Source organism: Salmo trutta, chromosome 10 (genome assembly GCF_901001165.1).
Source record: "Salmo trutta chromosome 10, fSalTru1.1, whole genome shotgun sequence".
Classification (NCBI taxonomy): Eukaryota; Metazoa; Chordata; class Actinopteri; order Salmoniformes; family Salmonidae; genus Salmo; species Salmo trutta.
The window spans coordinates 28,972,661-28,993,380 of NC_042966.1; the positions used below are offsets into that span (position 1 = coordinate 28,972,661).

Here is a 20,720-nt window from a genome sequence, read left to right on the forward strand (position 1 = left end):
CCCCCTCCAGCATGTTAGAGAAACAGAGGTGATGCTGCTTCTCTTGACCATGCCCTTGTGATAAAGCACTCAATCAATAAACAGGGAACAGTCCCCTCTAAATATGGACTGTTTTTACAAGTTATGTGTAATGTATGTGAGGTTGTACAGGTGTGTGTTTATGACTGAAATCAGATTCATGAGTGAGACGTTTTTTTGGCACGAGACCCCAAAACCCTTCTGTGGGCTGAAAAGTAGACTGAGCGGGAGGGCCACGATTATTAATAGCCCCTGGAGCCAGAGGTGTCACTAATGAGGGGGGTTTAGGGGGTGCATATGTGTTGATGTCCCACTAGAGATTAGGGGTGTCAGAATTACCCTCCTTGCCCGGTAACCCACTGACCTTGGGAAAGGATTCACTCAGCATGACTGAGAGCTTATGATGTGTATACAAGTGGTCATGACTCTGTGTGTGTGTGTGTAATTCTTTTTTGCACTCTTGAGACCAAGGTCAAAGACACACTGCCAGAAGCTATTCTGTGTGCCTTAGCTACAGAGACGCTATTATAATAATAATAATGATTATGACAATTATAAAAGAGTAACTAGAAGTCACTTTGCATAGCAATACAGCAGCTGCTGGTATGAAATTAAGAATACACACATTCTACTGAACCATTCACTTTATGTTTGTATTCTTATCTTGTATTATTTCTTATTGTTGTTGCATTGTCGAAGGACCATGCAAGTAAGCATTTAATTGGATGGTGTATACCACGTGTATCCCGTACATACAGTGTATATATATATATATATATATATATATATATATATATATACACATATATATATACATATATATATATATATATATATATACATACATACATACATACATACATACATACATACATACATACATACATACATACATACATACATACATACATACATACATACATACATACACACACACAGTGGCGGTTTTAGCTTGTATGGCTCCCTGGGCGAACGCCTCTTCAGCCCAGCACTCCAAACTTCTCTCCCACATTTTCTAATGTGGAAAATCTTTCCTGAAGGGCTGAGGTAGCAGCATCAACGACGACATTGAAAAATGTCACCTCCAGCTTCTTCAGGGCATCACTCAAAGGCTCATCAAATGCTTCGTATGAAAAGTGCCGCTTTGTGGACCTCAGCCCTTTTTGTTGTAGAACGGCCTCTACATTCATACCCTCAGAAATATCCTTGGCTGATGTTTGTGCAGTCATAAAGCCTGTTGCCCTGTAGTTGCTGAGTCCTCTCTCTGTCTTTCTCAGAAGACTGACTGCAACATCCACATGCATACTGGGAGACTGCATCAGCTTGCTCACCTGTTGTATCTGGCTCCAGATGTCATACCACACCACTGTACAGATGCTGAAGCGGTATGATCCCACCTCCTCTGACAAGGACTGGGCCTCAAGCTTTATCACAGAGTCTTTGGTTTGATCCCTCACCTCAATCAGTGCCTCTCTCACCGCTGCTGCCTGATACCTCAGTGGCTCGACACTCTTAACTTTACTCTCCCACCTTGTCTCAGTCCACATCTTCAAAGTGATGTCCACATGTTTTTTCAGGATGGCCCATCGCTGTGTGGAGGCTGAGAACAAGGTGTACAGTTTGTCTAAGATGCCAAAGTAACCTGTGGCATTGACAGAACTTTTAGCAGCATCAGCCACAACCAGGTTCAATGTGTTTAATTTATTTTATTTCACCTTTATTTAAACCAGGTAGGCTAGTTGAGAACAAGTTCTCATTTGCAACTGCGACCTGGCCAAGATAAAGCATAGCAGTTCGACACATACAACAACACAGTTACACATGGGATAAACAAAACATACAGTCAATAAGACAGTAGAAAAAAAAGAAAAAAAAGTCTATATACAGTGAGTGCAAATGAAGTAAGATAAGGGAGTTAAGGCAATAAATAGGCCATGGTGGCGAAGTAATTACAATATAGCAATTAAACACTGGAATGGTAGATGTGCAGAAGATGAATGTGAAAGTAGAGATACTGGGGTGCAAAATAACAAGATAAATAATAAATAACAGTATGGGGATGAGGTAGTTGGATGGGCTGTTTACAGATGGGCTATGTACAGGTGCAGTGATCTGTGAGCTGCTCAGACAGCTGGTGCTTAAAGCTAGTGAGGGAGATATGAGTCTCCAGCTTCGGTGATTTTTGCAGTTCGTTCCAGTCATTGGCAGCAGAGAACTGGAAGGGAAGGCGGCCAAAGGAGGAATTGGCTTTGGGGGTGACCAGTGAGATATACCTGCTGGAGCGCGTGCTATGAGTGAGTGCTGCTATGGTGACCAGTGAGCTGAGATAAGGCAGGGCTTTACCTAGCAGAGACTTGTAGATGACCTGGAGCCAGTGGGTTTGGCGACGAGTATGAAGCGAGGGCCAGCCAATGAGAGCGTACAGGTCGCAGTGGTGGGTAGTATATGGGGCTTTGGTGACAAAACGGATGGCACTGTGATGGATTGCATCCAATTTGTTGAGTAGAGTGTTGGAGGCTATTTTATAAATGACATCACCGAAGTTGAGGATCGGTAGGATGGTCAGTTTTACGAGGGTATGTTTGGCAGCATGAGTGAAGGATGCTTTGTTGCGAAATAGAAAGCCGATTCTAGATTTAATTTTGGATTGGAGATGCTTAATGTGAGTCTGGAAGGAGAGTTTACAGTCTAACCAGACACCTAGGTATTTGTAGTTATCCACATATTCTAAATCGGAGCAGTCCAGAGTAGTGATGCTGGACGGGCAGGCAGGTGTGGACAGTGATCGGTTGAAGAGCATGCATTTAGTTTTACTTGCATTTAAGAGCAGTTGGAGGCCACGGAAGGGGAGTTGTATGACATTGAAGCTCGTCTGGAGGTTAGTTAACACAGTGTCCAAAGAAGAGCCAGAAGTATACAGAATGGTGTCGTCTACGTAGAGGTAGATCAGAGAATCACAAGCAGCAAGAGCGACATCATTGATGTATACAGAGAAAAGAGTCGGCCCGAGAATTTAACCCTGTGGCACCCCCATAGAGACTGCCAGAGGTCCGGACAACAGGCCCTCCGATTAGGCCCTCCGATTTGACACACTGAACTCTATCAGAGAAGTAGTTGGTGAACCAGGCAAGGCAATCATTTGAGAAACCAAGGCTGTTGAGTCTGCCAATAAGAATGTGGTGATTGAGAGTCGAAAACCTTGGCCCGGTTGATGAATACGGCTGCACAGTAATGTCTCTTATCGATGGCGGTTATAATATAATTTAGGACCTTGAGCGTGGCTGAGGTGCACCCATGACCAGCTCTGAAACCAGATTGAATAGCGGAGAAGGTACGGTGGGATTTGAAATGGTCGGTAATCTGTTTGTTAACTTGGCTTTCGAAGACCTTAGAAAGGCAGGGTAGGATAGATATAGGTCTGTAGCAGTTTGGTCTAGAGTGTCTCCCCTTTGAAGAGGGGGATGACCGCGGCAGCTTTCCAATCTTTGGGAATCTCAGACGATACGAAAGAGAGGTTGAACAGGCTAGTGATATGGGTTGCAAAAATTTCGGCAGAAAGAGAGGGTCCAGATTGTCTAGCCCGACTGATTTGTAGGGGTCCAGATTTTGCAGCTCTTTCAGAACATCAGCTATCTAGATTTGGGTGAAGGAGTAATGGGGAGGCTTGGGCAAGTTGCTGTGGGGAGTGCAGGGCTGTTGACCGGGGTAGGGTTAGCCAGGTGGAAAGCATGGCCAGTCATAGAAAAATGCTTATTGAAATTCTCAATTATAGTTGATTTATCGACGGTGACAGTGTTTCCTAGCCTCAGTGCAGTGGGCAGCTGGGAGGAGGTGCTCTTATTCTCCATGGACTTTACAGTGTCCCAGAACTTTTTTGAGTTTGTGCTACAGGATGCAAATTTCTGCTTGAAAAAGCTAGCCTTAGCTTTCCTAACTGCCTGTGTATATTTGTTCCTAACTTCCCTGAAAAGTTGCATATCACGGGGGCTATTCGATGCTAATGCAGAACGCCGCAGGATGTTTTTGTGCTGGTCAAGGGCAGTCAGGTCTGGAGAGAACCAAGGGCTATATCTGTTCCTGGTTCTACATTTTTTGAATGGGGCATGCTTATTTAAGATGGTGAGGAAGGAACTTTTAAAGAATGACCAGGCATCCTCTACTGACGGGATGAGGTCAATATCCTTCCAGGATAGCCGGGCCAGGTCGATTAGAAAGGCCTGCTCGCTGAAGTGTTTTAGGGAGCATTTGACAGTGATGAGGGGTGGTCATTTGACCGCGGACCCATTACGGATGCAGGCAACGAGGCAGTGATCGCTGAGATCTTGGTTGAAAACAGCAGAGGCGTATTTGGAGGGCAAGTTGGTTAGGATGATATCTATGAGGGTGCCCGTGTATACGGATTTGGGGTGGAACCTGGTGGGTTCATTGATAATTTGTGTGAGATTGAGGGCATCAAGCTTAGATTGTAGGATGTTAAGCATGTCCCAGTTTAGGTAACCTAGCAGCACGAGCTCTGAAGATAGATGGGGGGCAATCAGTTCACATATGGTGTCCAGGGCACAGCTGGGGGCAGAGGGTGGTCTATAGCAAGCGGCAACTGTGAGAGACTTGTTTCTGGAAAGGTGGATTTTTAAAAGTAGAAGCTCGAATTGTTTGGGTACGGACCAGGATAGTAAGACAAAACTCTGCAGTAGATTGCAACACCGCCCCCTTTGGCAGTTCTATCTTGTCGGATAATGTTATAGTTAGGGATGAAAATTTCAGGGTTTTTGGTAGTCTTCCTGAGCCAGGATTCAGACACGGCTAGGACATCCGGGTTGGCAGAGCGTGCTAGGGCAGTGAATAAAACAAACTTAGGGAGGAGGCTTCTAATGTTAACATGCATGAAACCAAGGCTTTTACGGTTACAGAAGTCAACAAATGATAGCGCCTGGGGAATGGGAGTGGAGCTAGGCACTGCAGGGAGTGGATTAACCTCCACATGACCAGAGGAACAGAGGAGGAGTAGGATAAGGGTACGGCTAAAGGCTAAAAGAACTGGTCGCCTAGTACGTTCAGAACAGAGAGTAAAAGGAGCAGATTTCTGGGCATGGTAGAGTAGATTCAAGGCATAATGTACAGACAAAGGTATGGTAGGATGTGAATACAGTGGGGGTAAACCTGTGCATAGAGTGACGAAAGAGATATTGTCTCTAGAAATATAATTTAAACCAGGTGATGTCATCGCATGTGTGGTAGGTGGAACTAAAGTGTTAAATAAGGCGTATTGAGCAGGGCTAGAGGCTCTGCAGTGAAATAAGGCAATAAATACTAACAAAAACAGTAATGGACAAGGCATATTGACATTAGCGAGAGGCATGCGTAGCCTAGTGAATCAAAGGAGTCCAATGAGTGGCTTCAGGCAGCTAGCAAGTTAGCAGAAAGGCCTTGGAGGGACGTTGCGACGAAAGGCCTTGGAGGGACGAAAGTCTGTTGTGGCCCTCTCGTGCTATTACGTCGGCAGATGGATCAGCAGGGATCCGTGTGGTAAACCAGGCCAATTGGCAAAATACGTATGGTGGCCAAAGAATTTGTCCGATGGGCCTCTTAAGCTAACAGTCCGATGTGCTCTGGACAGCTAGCAGGCCGTGGCTAGCAGGCTAATGGATGGGCATTCAGGGGACGGCGGGACGGTTGAGCCAGTTGAGAAAACCCCCTCGGGCAAATCACGTCGGTGGTCCAGTCGTGATGGGTCTGCGGGGGTCTGGGCCAGTTGGCAAAATAGGTATTGTAGCTCAGGGAGTGGCTGATGGGCCTCTGGCTAGCCGGGAGATGGGCCTGGCAGGGCTAGCTCCAGGCTAATTGGTTCTTGCTTCGGGACAGGGACGTTAGCCAGGAGTGGCCACTCGGATAGCAGCTAGCTAGCTGCGATGTGTGAGCCACACATGGCACAAATAGAGCTCTTGGATTAATTTCCAGGAGTCTAGCTTGGACATCTTTTGTTTTTGCCTTTCATGTTGGCCCCAGCAGTCCTCGAAATGAATTTTTAGCTTCTCTAATCTTTTGAGAATCAGGGATGCCAAATGTTGGCCCATGGACTCCTCTGCTGCCAAAACCCCCATAAAATGTTATTTTATGTGGGGCTCCTCCTTCAGTTATACAATTCTAATCACAACTGACAACTGTTCAGTGTGGCTGACATCTGAGGTGCAATCTAGAACAATGGAGAATAATTTTGCCAGCTTGATATCACTCACCATTATTGAAATGACCTTGCTGCTCAACAAATCAATGAGTTCATTCTGTATTTGGTGGCCAAGGTAGCTGGTGGTGTGACTCGAGGACCCTTTTTGGACACGGTTAAGGTGCTCTTTCATGACTGGATCAAATTGTGCCATCAGTTCAACCTCTTTAAGGAAATTTCCATTTGATGGGGAGTACAATGTTTCTGTGTGTCCCCTTAGTGCCAGATTTCTAATTGCCAGAGACTGCACAAAAGCAGTCAGACGTGTCAACACTTCTCGCCATCTTATCCTCTCAGCCTCCATAAGTGCCATCTCATGCTTATCAATTGTTTCCCCTTTTTATCCTCATTGCCAGTTCTTTCCATGTTTTCATGCAGTTTTGGTGTTCTGGACTGCTTTCATGTGAAGTCAGCAAAGAACTTGTATGTTTCCAGTCTGTCAGTCCTGAGTTTGCTAAATAAATTTTCTTAGAAAATAGTTTGCAGCAGAAGCAGAAGAGGCTGTTATTTCTTTCGGAATACACCAACCAACTTCTAGGGATTTTTTCACCACTCACCAAGGTCTTCCTGAAATACTGGTGGTGGCAACTTCTTTCATCAATCTCGTTCCTTGGGAAAACAAAGTTAGCTGGTACCTCACTTGGTCCTCTGCAAACTAATTGTGTCCAAATCCTGTCAGTCAGAACTGAAGGCCTGTCACAGGGTCTGTAGACAGTGGTTCATCCTCAGCATGTTCATAGATGACCAGCAGTGTCAAAAAATAATAATCGCAGTGGTTGTAAAGGGTGCAACAGGTCAGCACCTCAGGAGTAAATGTCAGTTGGCTTTTCATAGCCGATCATTCAGAGTATCTCTACCGCTCCTGCTGTCTCTATAAAGTTGAAAACAGCAGGTCTGGGACAAGGTAGCACGTCCGGTGAACAGGTCAGGGTTCCATAGCCGCAGGCAGAACAGTTGAAACTGGAGCAGCAGCACGGCCAGGTGGACTGGGGACAGCAAGGAGTCATCAGGCCAGGTAGTCCTGAGGCATGGTCCTAGGGCTCATGTCCTCTGAGAGAGAGAGAGAGAAAGAGAAAGAGAGAAAAAAAGAGAGAATTAGAGAGCATACTTAAATTCACACAGGACAAACAAACAAACAAACACACCTGAAGAATCCTGCTGGGGAGAAGTGGAAGCAAATGGGTCTTCATCCTCATCCTCAGGCTCAGACAACATTTGTGAAGACACCTGTGTGGCTGAGGAGGTGGATGGCTCCTCATCCTGAAGCTCCGAGATAATTTCTGAAGAGGCCTGTGTGGCTGAGGAGGTGGATGGCTCCTCATCTTGAGGCTCCGAGATCATTTCTGAAGAGGCCTGTGTGGCTGAGGAGGTGGATGGCTCCTCATCTTGAGGCTCCGAGATCATTTCTGAAGAGGCCTGTGTGGCTGAGGAGGTGGATGGCTCCTCATCCTGAGGCTCAGAGATCATTTCTGAAGAGGCCTGTGTGGCTGAGGAGGTGGATGGCTCCTCATCTTGAGGCTCAGAGATAATTTCTGAAGAGGCCTGTGTGGCTGAGGAGGTGGATGGCTCCTCATCCTGAGGCTCAGAGATCATTTCTGAAGAGGCCTGTGTGGCTGAGGAGGTGGATGGCTCCTCATCTTGAGGCTCAGAGATAATTTCTGAAGAGGCCTGTGTGGCTGAGGAGGTGGATGGCTCCTCATCCTGAGGCTCAGAGATCATTTCTGAAGAGGCCTGTGTGGCTGAGGAGGTGGATGGCTCCTCATCCTGAGGCTCAGAGATCATTTCTGAAGAGGCCTGTGTGGCTGAGGAGGTGGATGGCTCCTCATCCTGACCAGTGCCAGAGGGTGCTCCAAAATATTTCAGAAGTGCCCCTGAATTTGCATTTAAATACAGTATATGAGTCTGACACCCTAAAAACATTTATTGTACAATTAAATATACATGTCATTATGCACAGTTTATCAAACTTTCAGAATAGGAACCAAATTAACCATACAACCTCCTTGGCTAATTCTAGGCATAAGACACCCCAAAAGACTCAATATATCACAAAAGATACAAAATATCAGCATAATATAGACATCTTTTAAGTTAGCCTACAGCATTGGAAATTCCCCTTATTGAGCTCAGGACCTAGTCAATACAATCACAGAAAACCTTTATGATGTCACCTCAATGAAAGTCAACCAAATCAAGAATGTGTGGTTTATTTGGTACCATTTCATAGTGTGACTGATTTTACTAATTGCATTAGTACTGTACAAAGTTAGAGGTGCGCTATATGATAGATTCCCCCACTCCCCCTACCCCGGGCTTCCAGTGGGGAGACCTGAGGTCAACCCAACCCCACCCCCCTCCCCATTCTGTACTTCTGAGTGGGAGACCTTCCCAGGCAGTAGCCTGCCTAGCTCACAAACTAGAATCAGGGCGCCCACTCCGACAAGGTTAACTGACACACAGACCCACACGGTGACATGATATCATTGACGTGACGTGCAAATGAGCGATAGAAACCGATCACACAAATGTCACCATTCCGATTTTTTGTGCGGGAGCCCCATGCCGCCCCGACAAGATGCCACCCTGGGCGGCTACCTATGTCGCCCATACCTAAATCCGTGCCTGTTATATATATATATATATATATATATAATCATCCACTTATATGAGGAGTGAAGAAGCCCTATGCACCATTAACATATCTACTCCTGGAGTAACTCCCTGTCAAAGAGACTCAGATGGTTTGGCAGGAGGCCCTGGGCCAATGGGAGGTCAAGGTTGAGGGTTTAGGGAGAGTGAAGTTACAGACATGAAGATACAACTTGAACCACTGATTAAGGCTGCCTTCAATCACAAAGGCATGAAACAGATGGCCAACACACCTGTTTGCTCGGGGAAAACGCTGTTTTACATTTTTAATTGGTTGAAGGATAATCTTTGCAACTTTTCTGACAGACAGGACAGCACAACCCTCTCCCCCAACACACTCCTCCCTTTGAAAGCCATTGGGATGATGCGTCTTTTATTTGTCTGATTGGAAGGTACCCTTATAGTCCTCATGTAATAATCAACAATGTAAATGTTAACTCTCTTGCTCTCTCTGTCAATTGCATTCAGTACCTCTATCCATCTCTTTACAGGTGGTACAGAGAAAATATTCCAAGGACCTGCAGAGCCTTCTGACCAACTACATGCGATCTCTCCAGAGCAGAGAAGTAAACGCTGCTGGTGGTAATATACTTTATGCACTATGCAAATCTCCATCACAATGGCTATCTTTCTGTGTGATGACATATAGCATATTATCCATTGGATTTACTGTACTCACTCCAAAACTCATGCTATCTCCTCCCTCTAAAAGTCACCCAGACAAACTAACGTGTCAATCCCCCTGTCCCCAGGTGAGTCTGCTGGGCCATGGAAGTTGAAAGCAGCACATCAAAAGAACCTGCCACTCTGTTATCAGTTATCAGCAAATATCAATGTTTTCAATGGCCATATTTGGGGGATGATCACCAAACTCAATAAAGTTTGGTATAAACTACTCCTGTTCAAGTTGTTACAAAACACTACATTTTTAAAAGTCTGTTCTAAACATTTTTACTAACTACTTCGGTAACTTAAACATCATACAACATGCAGACTTTTTCAAACAAGACAGCACTTGGTGCTTATGACTCCAAAAGGTCTAAAATCAATGCAAGTGTCCAGGGTGAATACATTTTTATTAATGTACAGTGCATTCGGAAAGTATTCAGACCCCTTGACTTTTTCCACATTTTGTTACGTTACAGCCTTATTCTGAAATGTATCAAATCGTTTTTTTCCTCATCTATATACACATAATACCCCATAATGACAAGGTAAAAACATGTTTAGAAATGTTTGCAAATCTACTTAAAATCAAATGGGAAATAGCATATTTTCATAAGTATTCAGAACCTTTACACAGTACTTTGTTGAAGCACCTTTGGCAGTGATTACAGCTTTAAGTCTTCTTGGGTATGACGCTACAAGCTTGGCACTCCTGTATATGGGAATTTTCTCCCATTCTTCTCTGCAGATCCTCTCAAGCTCTGTCAGCTTGGATGGGGAGCGTCGCTGCACAGCTATTTTTAGGTCTCCAGAGATGTTAGATCGGGTTCAAGTCCGTGCTCTGGTTGGGCCACTCAAGGACATTCAGAGACTTGTCTCGAAGCCACTCCTGTGTTGTCTTGGCTGTGTATTTAGGGTAATTGTCCTGTTGGAAGGTGAACCTTCGCCCCAGTCTGAGGTCCTGAGTGCTCTGTATCTCTCTGTACTTTGCTCCGTTCATCTTTCCCTCCAGCCTGACTAGTCTCCCAGTCCCTTCTGCTGAAAAACATCCCCACAACATGATGCTGCCACCACCATGCTTCACCGTAGGGATGGTGCCAGGTTTCCTCCAGACGTGCCGCTTGGCATTCAGGCCAAAGAGTTCAATCTTGGTTTCGTCAGACCAGAGAATCTTGTTTCTCATGGTCTGAGAGTCCTTTAGGTACCTTTTGACAAACTCCAAGTGGGCTGTTATGTGCCTTTTACTGAGGAGTGGCTTCTGTCTGGCCACTCTACCATAAAGGCCTGATTGGGGGAGTGCTGCAGAGATGGTTGTCTTTCTGGAAGGTTTTCCCATCTCCACAGACAAACTCTGGAGCTTTGTCAAAGTGACCATTGGGTTCTTGGTTACCTCCCTGACCAAGGCCCTTCTCCTCGTTTTTCTCAGTTTGGCCGGGCGGCCATTTCTAGGAAGAGTCTTGGTGGTTCCAAAGTTCTTCCATTTAAGAATGATGGAGGACACTGTGTTATTGGGGACCTTCAATGCTGCAGAAACCGGTTTTCACTTTGTCATTATGGGGTATTGTGTGTAGATTGATGAGGATTTGTATTTATTTAATTCATTTAAAAATAAGCCTGTAACATAACAAAGTGTGGAAAAAGTCAAGGGGTCTGAATACTGGTTGCCAAGTAAAATATATTTCACAGACAAGCCTGAAGAATAGGACAAATTAAGTCGGTTCTGTGTCTGTAGCAGTTCGTATAAATGAGTGGTTACATAAAATACAAGCACTGACTGTTACACCTCTATGGTCCTGAGATTGTCTGGCAGCATTCTGCTTTCTAATAATCTTACTCCCTGTCCAGCTGAAATGCAATAACAACAAAAACATGAATAACAATATGCCTAGTCAGTCAGTCATTTGGCTAATTAAGTATGCATGTATATGTGTACAAGCCTATTCAGTTAAATTATACCAATGCAGCCTATTTAATCAATAAACAGGCAGTGGAACAAAGTAGTTTGACAAAAAGTGTTCAAAAGTCAGTAACAATTTTTTCAAATATATAGTTTTTCTTTTCTAGTAACATAACATTATTAGCTACAGTTTTCCCCCCCAGCAGTTTCAATTTAGCTAACGTTCGCTAGCTACATGTTATCAATCAGATGGTTAACTAGCAAATATATGTGCTTTCTACTCACATCTAAAGCTGCCTGATGAAGCCAGCCAGTTGATTGTAAAGCTAGGATGAATGTCAGAAGCCAGCTAGATAGCTAGCTGACATTAGCTGCTGTAAATTTCAAATGAAATGTACCATTATGTCAACGTTTTTATAACTAACCCAAGATAGACCAGAGCCTGTCATTTCCAATGGGAGCAAAGGAAACGGGCGGAACAAGCAAGGAGTTGGCAGAGCCAATCACAAGTTAGCAAGATCCTATTGGCGCGTACTAGCATTTATTTGCACATTTCCCATTAGGGAACGCCTACTCTGTGACGTGCATGTACGCAATAACCTAATTCACCCTCGCACTCCTTCTAAACAACGCAACTTTGACAAAGGGTAAAGTCTACAAAATGCAGTCCACTCTGTTTGTTACAGATTCTAGTTTTGGAAACAAAAAACTGTATGGAGATCAAATGTTTCAATCATGAGAAAAGTTGCAGAACGTTGGCCAAAATCCATCTCTTCTCTCACTGCCGGCTACTGAGCTTCCTCTCATCACCATATTTGGTAGTAAGTGGAAACGCCAACCGGATGCTTCACATTTATACATAGGTGAAAAGTCTGTTCTATCTGTGATTATATTTCACATGTTATAGGTGCAATATGTAGAAATTGCTCCACCATTTCCTGTTTGCAAAAATTCTAATAGTTTGCCTAATTTCAGTTTATGTGACAAAACAAGCAATGTAGAGAATCATTGTACCAATCAAACCGCTGTGAAATATCTTTTCAGACGCAAAAACAAAACTTAAGAACAGGAAGCATAGAAACGGCGCACGTAGAACAGATCTACTGCTTCTTAGACTTGTTTTCAATGACAGATCTGTAAATCATATTTCTATGTGAATTTGGCTGGGTCGCCCAACAAGTTACAGCTTTAAACAAACTACTGTCATGCCATTTCACCCCAAAAAAATCGATGTACACATATAAAATAGATGATTTCCTTCAAGTAAATAGTTTTATTCTAGTACTTCAGGCCGAGTAACGTTAATAAAGTTACTTTGTAGAAATTACTTCTCCTCTTCAAGCTACTTCCTGAGATTTGATTGATGGAACAATCCAGCCAATGGTTGAAGCAATAGCAGCTGTGGTTTTGGCTGATTAAGGCCCTGCCACCAAAGCTGCTGAAACCAGTTTTTTTACTTGCAAATCTCTTTCTATATATATGAATCCAACGTGACAGTAGTGACAGATCTCTTAGCATGCACAGATAAAAACATCTCCAAGTGTATTTTATAGTCACAGCTGAATATGAATTGTCACAAATGGACTTGTAATAATTCTGTAAACAAATGATGCTTGCAAATCTTATTGAATGTATTCAAATGTCAAGTTACAAGTTTGTGACTGTTGTAAAAAATTTCACACGTCATGATACAAGCTTGCAAAATTAAATAACACATTTGTAAATCATACTTGCAACCACAAATCTCAATGTGCGACCACAGAAGAGTTTTGTCATCATTATTATACCAAACTGGTTGAATCAATGTTGTTTCCAGGTCATTTCAATCAAAAACTAAAAAATCTATTTTGAATCAATGGAAAAACTGATTGTATTTGCGAAAAGTCATCAACTTCAAGGAATTTGGTGATTTTCTGTTTTTTCAACAAACTTTTAACATAAATGCAATGGCATGGTTGAATTTGTTCTTGATTTGACTTTGAATTCATGTTAGTTGACAACTTTGAATTCATGATAGTTGCCAAAACTAGATGCTGAACTTGCGTAGGCCTATGTGCCAAGTGGGTAAGCATGGCATCGATGCTCACAGAAATATGATACAATAATATACTAACAACAATACAATGTCCAACTGCACCTTATCATTAAAACTGATAAATACAGCTGCAGGATTTACACTGCTATTTTTAGAATCAACAAGATATATTTCAAGAACAGGAATCTCACACAAGCCTATTTTTAATACAGAAATACTCCTATATCCCTCAGGACTTGACATTGTGACCTGCAGGCTACTGGAGCAGAGTCTTATCAAGTACAAAGGACATGGTGCAAACAACTACAGCTGCTCAGTGGTCATCCATTGAAACTCATTGTACCTTGTAGATAGAGGCACAAAGACGAGGGTAATGAAACAAAAGAGGTTGTCTTGGTCATACCAATAGTTTGGAAGGCAATTAATACAGTACAATACAATCATTTTCCTTGTGTCAGCACCAGAATCATTTTCATGATCATGTTTCTGGTAGTGATACTACTAGACTTAACCTGTGACACACACATCCAGCCTCTTCTCTGGCCTTTTAAGGACAGGTAAAATGAGTGATGTTGGTAGCCAACTAAATGGATGTCTGAATGTCAGATCTAGCCTAGAGTTCAAGCTGTGTTCTCTAAAAAAGGCAGCTGCTGACCATGCACATGCCTCCACATGCTTGTCATAACAGACCGACATTTATAGGGGCACCATTCAAAATAGTTTACCAGCAATAATGTTTTAATGAGTTACTCTGTAGTTATGAACATGTATGTCAACATGAGGGATCCAAAAAACGCATAACTGACAGGCCTAGTATGGAATTTACTTTTTGGTAACATTTTGCATTAATTAAGCTTTATAGTCTATCTTTATAAAACAGTTATAACACAATTTGAAATTGCGAAATTATTATATTGGTTCATGCCAAATAGTGACCTTATATCTGCACTGCTATTGATTATACCAATTATTGTTATTATTAATATTATTAGCTAGTAAGCCTATATACAGAATTATGTGAAGTGTTAAACATCCCCCCTGAAAGAACCATGCATATATTAGGCATATTATATAGTAGCCTCGTTCAAATAACAAATTGTAAGTTCAATTATATATTTTTTGTGGCACTTTTCGTTGTTGTCTTTAAATAGCAGCATATATGCGGTAAGGACCTCTCATCATTTACCTTTTTACCGTATGACCTTGTGCGTGTCGAACTCAAGCTGCATGTGTCAGTCAGCTGTTTATGGCAAGTGCGAGTGGGTATCACGAACGGAAGCGCATAGCTGAGCAGTTTTGTCACCGTCCGCGCAATAAATCTGCTCTGACTGACTAGCCATTAGGCAGGCATTCTGCGATGTCACTTTATCTATGAGGAGAGTGCAAATGATTGAAGGTGTCTAGCGGTTTAGGAATGACATTTTTACAAGCCAGCAATGGTGACATCAGCGCATACCATGGACGCATGCCAGGCGTGACCACTGACGAGACACCTTGGCTGGGGCTGCGAGAGATGGTAAAGGGTGAATAGCGGGAAACATGACCTCATTTCAGTTTTTTTTGTTCCTAATCCCAAACTCGTAGGCTATATAAGAGATGATGGATCTCATCCTCACTCAGAACAGAATTGACACTGGCCACTTCGGGAGTTGAGACACTGGAATACTTTTTATCACACAGACAGACTAGACATGGGACTGCACAGCGTTGAAGAGCTGGTAGGTTGTTTTTTGCATGTGTGATCGGGATTCACTCTGCCTAATCCATAATTTCCTCTGGGTTTGGGCATTCTAGATGTTGTTGCTGACAATATTAGTCTCTGAAAGGTAGACAGGGCCGGCTCCAGGCATAAGCGACATGAGTGTCGCTTAGGGCCTTTGTCTGGCTCTTAATTTACTGTTGAAGGTTAGAATAGTACAATATATAAGGTGCAAATTCGAAATTTGGTTCTGCATCAGCAATTTTTATCTTGTTATGCCAGTCACTGACAGTCACTCAATTAGCAATGTCAGCTAGCAATTTTTAGATCGGTAAATTAGTCTAGCCAGCTATCTAAACTTGTAATAATCATGGCTGAATAGCAATCTGGCACGCAGGGCATATGCCCAGAGGCCCTGTCCTCCAGGGGGCCCCATTAATTGTTTAAGTCACTCTCACTATGATATTATTAAAATGGTATAAATCATGGCAAAATGTGTAGAATTGCAGGAAATTAGCTGTACAAAATGTGTAGAATTGCAGGAACTTAGCTGTAAAATGTCCCCAAAAATGATATCTTCCCCATGGCAAAATTTGTATAATCACATGATATTTCTTATAAAATTGCTGTGTAGAACTGGAGAGCACTAGCTTTAAAACTGCAACATTTTCTCTACACCCCATGGCGAAATATGTAGAATTGCAGGAAATTTGCTTTAAAACTAAAAATTCTCTCTGCTGTCAAGAGGTGAGCCACTAAAATGTTTTGCTGCAAGGTGGGGGGCAACCAAATCTCGCTTAGGGCCCCCAAAAGGCTAGAGCCGATCCTGTAGGATAACTTTCCTTTTGGTAATCTCCATTTTTCAATCTTTCCACACATTTCAGACTTGATTTTCCCTCACGAAATATGTATCAACCCCTACAAAAATGTCCATTAATTATAATCCACATAATAATTCACATTTCCTGTTGCTGCAGGATTATATTTCTGCTGTAGCAAACGTGCTCAAATTAAGATCCTACATCTATCTGTACATACAATTAACAAAACATTATGGTTTTGGTCCAAAATAATCCAACAGTTGGTTGCCTGCCCAGTCATCTAATAGGATTGGCTTTGATCAGTCTGTAAATGAGTTGGACATTAGACAGCACACATTTCTCTATTAGCACCCCAATACTTCCTTCTTTGGTCCTTTATTAGGACAGAAACATCTCACAGAGGGAAGGCTTTGTTGTGAATGGCTACCTGTCCTCCATTCTGTTTTTTCCTTTCTTGGAATAGAAAGTACTGCTTAGGTGGATGGCCATCTCATCTCCAATCTGTTTTCTCTCCCAGGTCACTGGTAAAAGGTGTGAGGGAAAGGAGGCAGGCCATCACCTATCGGGGGCGTGTTCAGAGAGTGTGTACGAGGCAGCCGTCAACCAGGAGAAACAGGATGGCTGGAGGTCACACAAAGACCTCATCCCAGAGGAGAATGAGAACAGCACTCAGGAGGAGATCACAGTTGTCAATCTCAATGTGAGTTTTTAGCTCCTCATATGCTTAGTACTCAATTAGAAACACTGAACATTCTACTTGCCTTCCAAAATGTGGCCCAATATTCTGTATACCTTATTCCTTTTCAGACCGACAAATCAGGCCGTCTGAAACTAGAGACCGTGGATGACCTTTTCAACATCCTGAAACTGAGGAAGAGGAGGAGGGAGAGGAAGGTGCAGAACAGGAAAGAACCTGAGCCAGAGATCATTGTACGTCCTGCCACTATTCACTCAACACAATCTTTTTCTCCTTCTTTCTTTAAAATTCCTCACCATAATCAAGAAGAGGGAATTCAATGCAGAAAGGCCAACAATGGATTAAAACAAGTCAAACGGCACTAAGCTAATGCAACATGTCTCTTTTCGTTGTCACACAGCCCGACACAGTCGATGAAGACACGTTCCTGAAAGCAGCCATGGAAAATAAACTGCCTGTGATTGAGAAGTACCTGTCAGATGGAGGTGACCCCAACGTCGGTGATCATGTGAGTACCCATCATGTCTCTCTTATGATGACACATGGACAGCCATCTAAGTCAGTCTTTTGACATGCCAGAAGCTACATTGATTGAGATACAAAATCTTGAGTTACAGGCAGCCGAGGGCCAATATAGCACTAGTCTCACAATGCCACAGGACAAGTAACAGGAAGCCAAACGAATCTCACTTAACTCTGTCTGCCCTCCCTCTCTTACAGTTCCTAAGGACAGCACTACACAAAGCCTCATCCAAGGGCCATGTGGAGATTGTGAAGAGACTGCTGGAGGCTGGGGCTTCCATTGAGAAGAAAGACAGAGTAAGTTCTCTCTCTCTTTCTCTTAGTCACAAACTCAGATACTCACGCAGTCATGTAAGCATGCACGCACTCTCACTCACTCACTCACTCACTCACTCACTCATCAGAGCTCTAATTACATACAGTACATGGGAGATGGTTGAGAATGGCTGGGAACTGTCATCATCCTAACACAGTTTGTTTTGCCCACTCCCTCCAGTTGGATGCCACTTCAGTACACTGGGCCTGCAGGGGAGGCAGCCTGACTACTCTGGAGCTGCTACTCAATGAAGGAGGGAAGTTCAACTCCAGAGACAAGGTACAGCACTGAGACAGAGAGCCCTTAAACCCAATTTGTGATGTCCAACATCAAAAACATATGGGATTTTACTTAGGGATATATACAGAACAGAGCCATATATAGAGCATATTAAACGGTATATGGATAGTTGAGCAGTCTGTGTTTGTGGTCTGACTCCCCCCTCTCTGTTTTCTCTCAGCTGCGCAGCACTCCTCTCCATGTGGCAGTGAGGACGGGACATAATGAATGTGCTGAGCACCTCATCCACTGTGGAGCAGACGTCAACGCTAAAGACAGAGTAAGACATACAAACCCTAATATGACAAATGCAAGCATGGAGCAAATCACAGAGAGGCTTTGCAAACCCACCATTTGTACTCCATGCTATCATTTGTACTCCCACTATCATCCAGAAGGTGAGATCAGTACAGGTGCATCAAAGCGGGGACCGAGAGACTGAAGAACAGCTTCTATCTCAAGGCCATCAGACTGTTAGATAGCCATCACTAGCCGGCTACCACTCGGCTACTCAACCCTGCACCTTAGCGGCTGCTGCCCTATAGACATAGACATGGAATCACTGGTTACTTTAATAATGGAACACTAGTCACTTTAATAATGTTTACATACTGCTTTACTCATGTATATACTGTATTCTATTCTACTCTATTTTAGTCAATGCCACTCCGACATTGCTCTTCCTAATATTTACACTGCCGATCAAAAGTTTGGGGTCACTTAGAAATGTCCTTGTTTTTGAAAGAAAATCATTTTTTTTGTCCATTAAAATAACATCAAATTGATCAGAAATACAGTGTAGACATTGTTAATGTTGGAAATGACTATTGTAGCTGGAAATGGCTGATTCTTAGTGGGATATCTACATAGGCGTACAGAGGCCCATTATCAGCAACCATCACTCCTGTGTTCCAGTGGCACGTTGTGTTAGCTAATCCAAGTTTATAATTTTAAAAGGCTAATTGATCATTAGAAAACCCTTTTGCAATTATGTTAGCACAGCTGAAAACTGTTGTACTGATTAAAGAAGCAATAAAACTGGCCTTCTTTAGACTAGTTGAGTATCTGGAGCATCAGCATTTGTGGGTTCGTTTACAGGCTCAAAATGGCCAGAAACAAATACATTTCTTCTGAAACTCGTCAGTCTATTCTTATTCTGAGAAATGAAGGCTATTCCATGCGAGAAAATTGCCAAGAAACTAAAGATCTCGTACAACGCTGTGTACTACTCCCTTCACAGAACAGCACAAACTGGGTCTAACCAGAATAGAAAGAGGAGTGGGAGGCCCCGGTGCACAACTGAGCAAGAGGACAAGTACATTAGAGTATCTAGTTAGAGAAACAGACGCCAGTCTCAACGTCAACTGTAAAGAGGCGACTCCAGGATGCTGGCCTTCTAGGCAGAGTTCCTCTGTCCAGTGTCTGTGTTCTTTTGCCCATCTTAATCTTTTATTTTTATTGGCCAGTCTGAGATATGGCTTTTTCTTTGCAACTCTGCCTAGAAGGTCCCGTGTGGTTCAGTTGGTAGAGCATGGTGTTTGCAACGCCAGGGTCGTGGGTTCGATTCCCACTGGGGACCAGTACGGAGAAAAAAATGTATGAAATGTATGCATTTACTACTGTAAGTCGCTCTGGATAAAAGCGTCTGCTAAATGACTAAAAATGTAAAATGATAAGAGCGTCTGCTAAAAATGACTAAAAAGAAAAAAAAAAAAAAAAAGGCTGGCATCCCGGAGTCGCCTGTTGACGTTGAGACTGGTGTTTTGCGGGTACTATTTAATGAGGCTGCTAAATATGTGTATGTGACCAATACATTTTGATTTGATTTGATTCGCACTATTGTATAGTATAGTTGTGTATTGCGTTGTTAATAGCAACTTTGTTTATGACCAGGATGGAGACACACCCATGCACGATGCTGTGAGGATAAACCGATTCAAAATGATCAGACTGCTGCTGATGTATGGAGCCAGTCTTAAAACTAAGAACAGTGTAAGTACTCCATAATCATCCAACATGTCTGTCCTCATACAATTTTGACTCATCTTTTCACATTCATTCAGTATATTCCAGTGACGTCAGTATGATTGTTACTGGCTATTGTGTGAGCATAGCGCCATTTACAGTCCATTTGAATATTGATGTTTGATACAGTAAGGTGATCTATTTTACAAATGCTTAGTTAATTTGAATGTTTGTGTTTTTTCCCTTTGCAGGAAGGCAAGTCCCCTAGTGAGAATCTTCTGGCATGGCAGAGTGGTGCTAAAAACCTCCTGTGTAACATCAACAATGACAAATCTGTCAAATAGAACAATGACTTCTCAAGGTCTTGGGGGGAGATCTATGGCTATTGAAATCCATCCATGCATTCAGATTGTCATTGATAACTGATACTGATAGAATTGTTGAATGCCGATATTGCTGGCCAATGTTAGGGCTGTAGCTTCCATGCATTTTGATGTTGTGTTGAAGTTGGCTATTGAGATTCTGGGGAGATTTATGTGATTGTTGGTTTTTATTTTTTATTTTTATTTCACCTTTATTTAACCAGGTAGGGCAGTTGAGAACAAGTTTTCATTTACAACTGCGACCTGGCGAAGATAAAGCAAAGCAAAAACAACAACACAGAGTTACACATAAACAAACGTACAGTCAATAACACGATAGAAAAATCTATGTACAGTGTGTGCAAATGTAGAAGAGTGGGAAGGTAAGGCAATAAATAGGCCATAGAGGCAAAATAATTACAATTTAGCATTAACACTGGAGTGATGATGATGTGCAAGTAGAGATACTGGGGTGCAAAAGAGCAAGAGGATAAATAATAATATGGGGATGAGGTAGTTGGGTGTGCTATTTACAGATTGGCTGTGTACAGGTACAGTGATCAATAAGCAG

General features: G+C 42.8%; 1 protein-coding gene across 1 annotated transcript; it reads left to right on the forward strand.

The window, feature by feature from the left end:
- Positions 1-14,836: 14,836 nt before the first annotated feature.
- LOC115201533 (ankyrin repeat domain-containing protein 1) lies at positions 14,837-20,607 on the forward strand. Its single transcript, XM_029765243.1, has 9 exons — positions 14,837-15,206; positions 16,526-16,708; positions 16,816-16,938; positions 17,106-17,213; positions 17,426-17,524; positions 17,724-17,822; positions 18,004-18,102; positions 19,716-19,814; positions 20,039-20,607. The coding sequence occupies exons 1-9, from the start codon at positions 15,180-15,182 to the stop codon at positions 20,129-20,131; spliced, it is 930 nt and encodes a 309-aa protein (XP_029621103.1). The 5' UTR covers positions 14,837-15,179; the 3' UTR covers positions 20,132-20,607.
- The last annotated feature ends 113 nt before the right edge of the window (positions 20,608-20,720 follow it).

Bases quoted from the DNA above. Each gene is read 5' to 3' on its own strand.
- LOC115201533 (XM_029765243.1), top strand. From the start codon at position 15,180: ATGGGACTGCACAGCGTTGAAGAGCTG. The intron at 17,214-17,425 runs GTGAGTACCCAT...CCTCTCTTACAG, and splicing joins ACCCCAACGTCGGTGATCAT to TTCCTAAGGACAGCACTACA. The intron at 19,815-20,038 runs GTAAGTACTCCA...TTCCCTTTGCAG, and splicing joins GTCTTAAAACTAAGAACAGT to GAAGGCAAGTCCCCTAGTGA.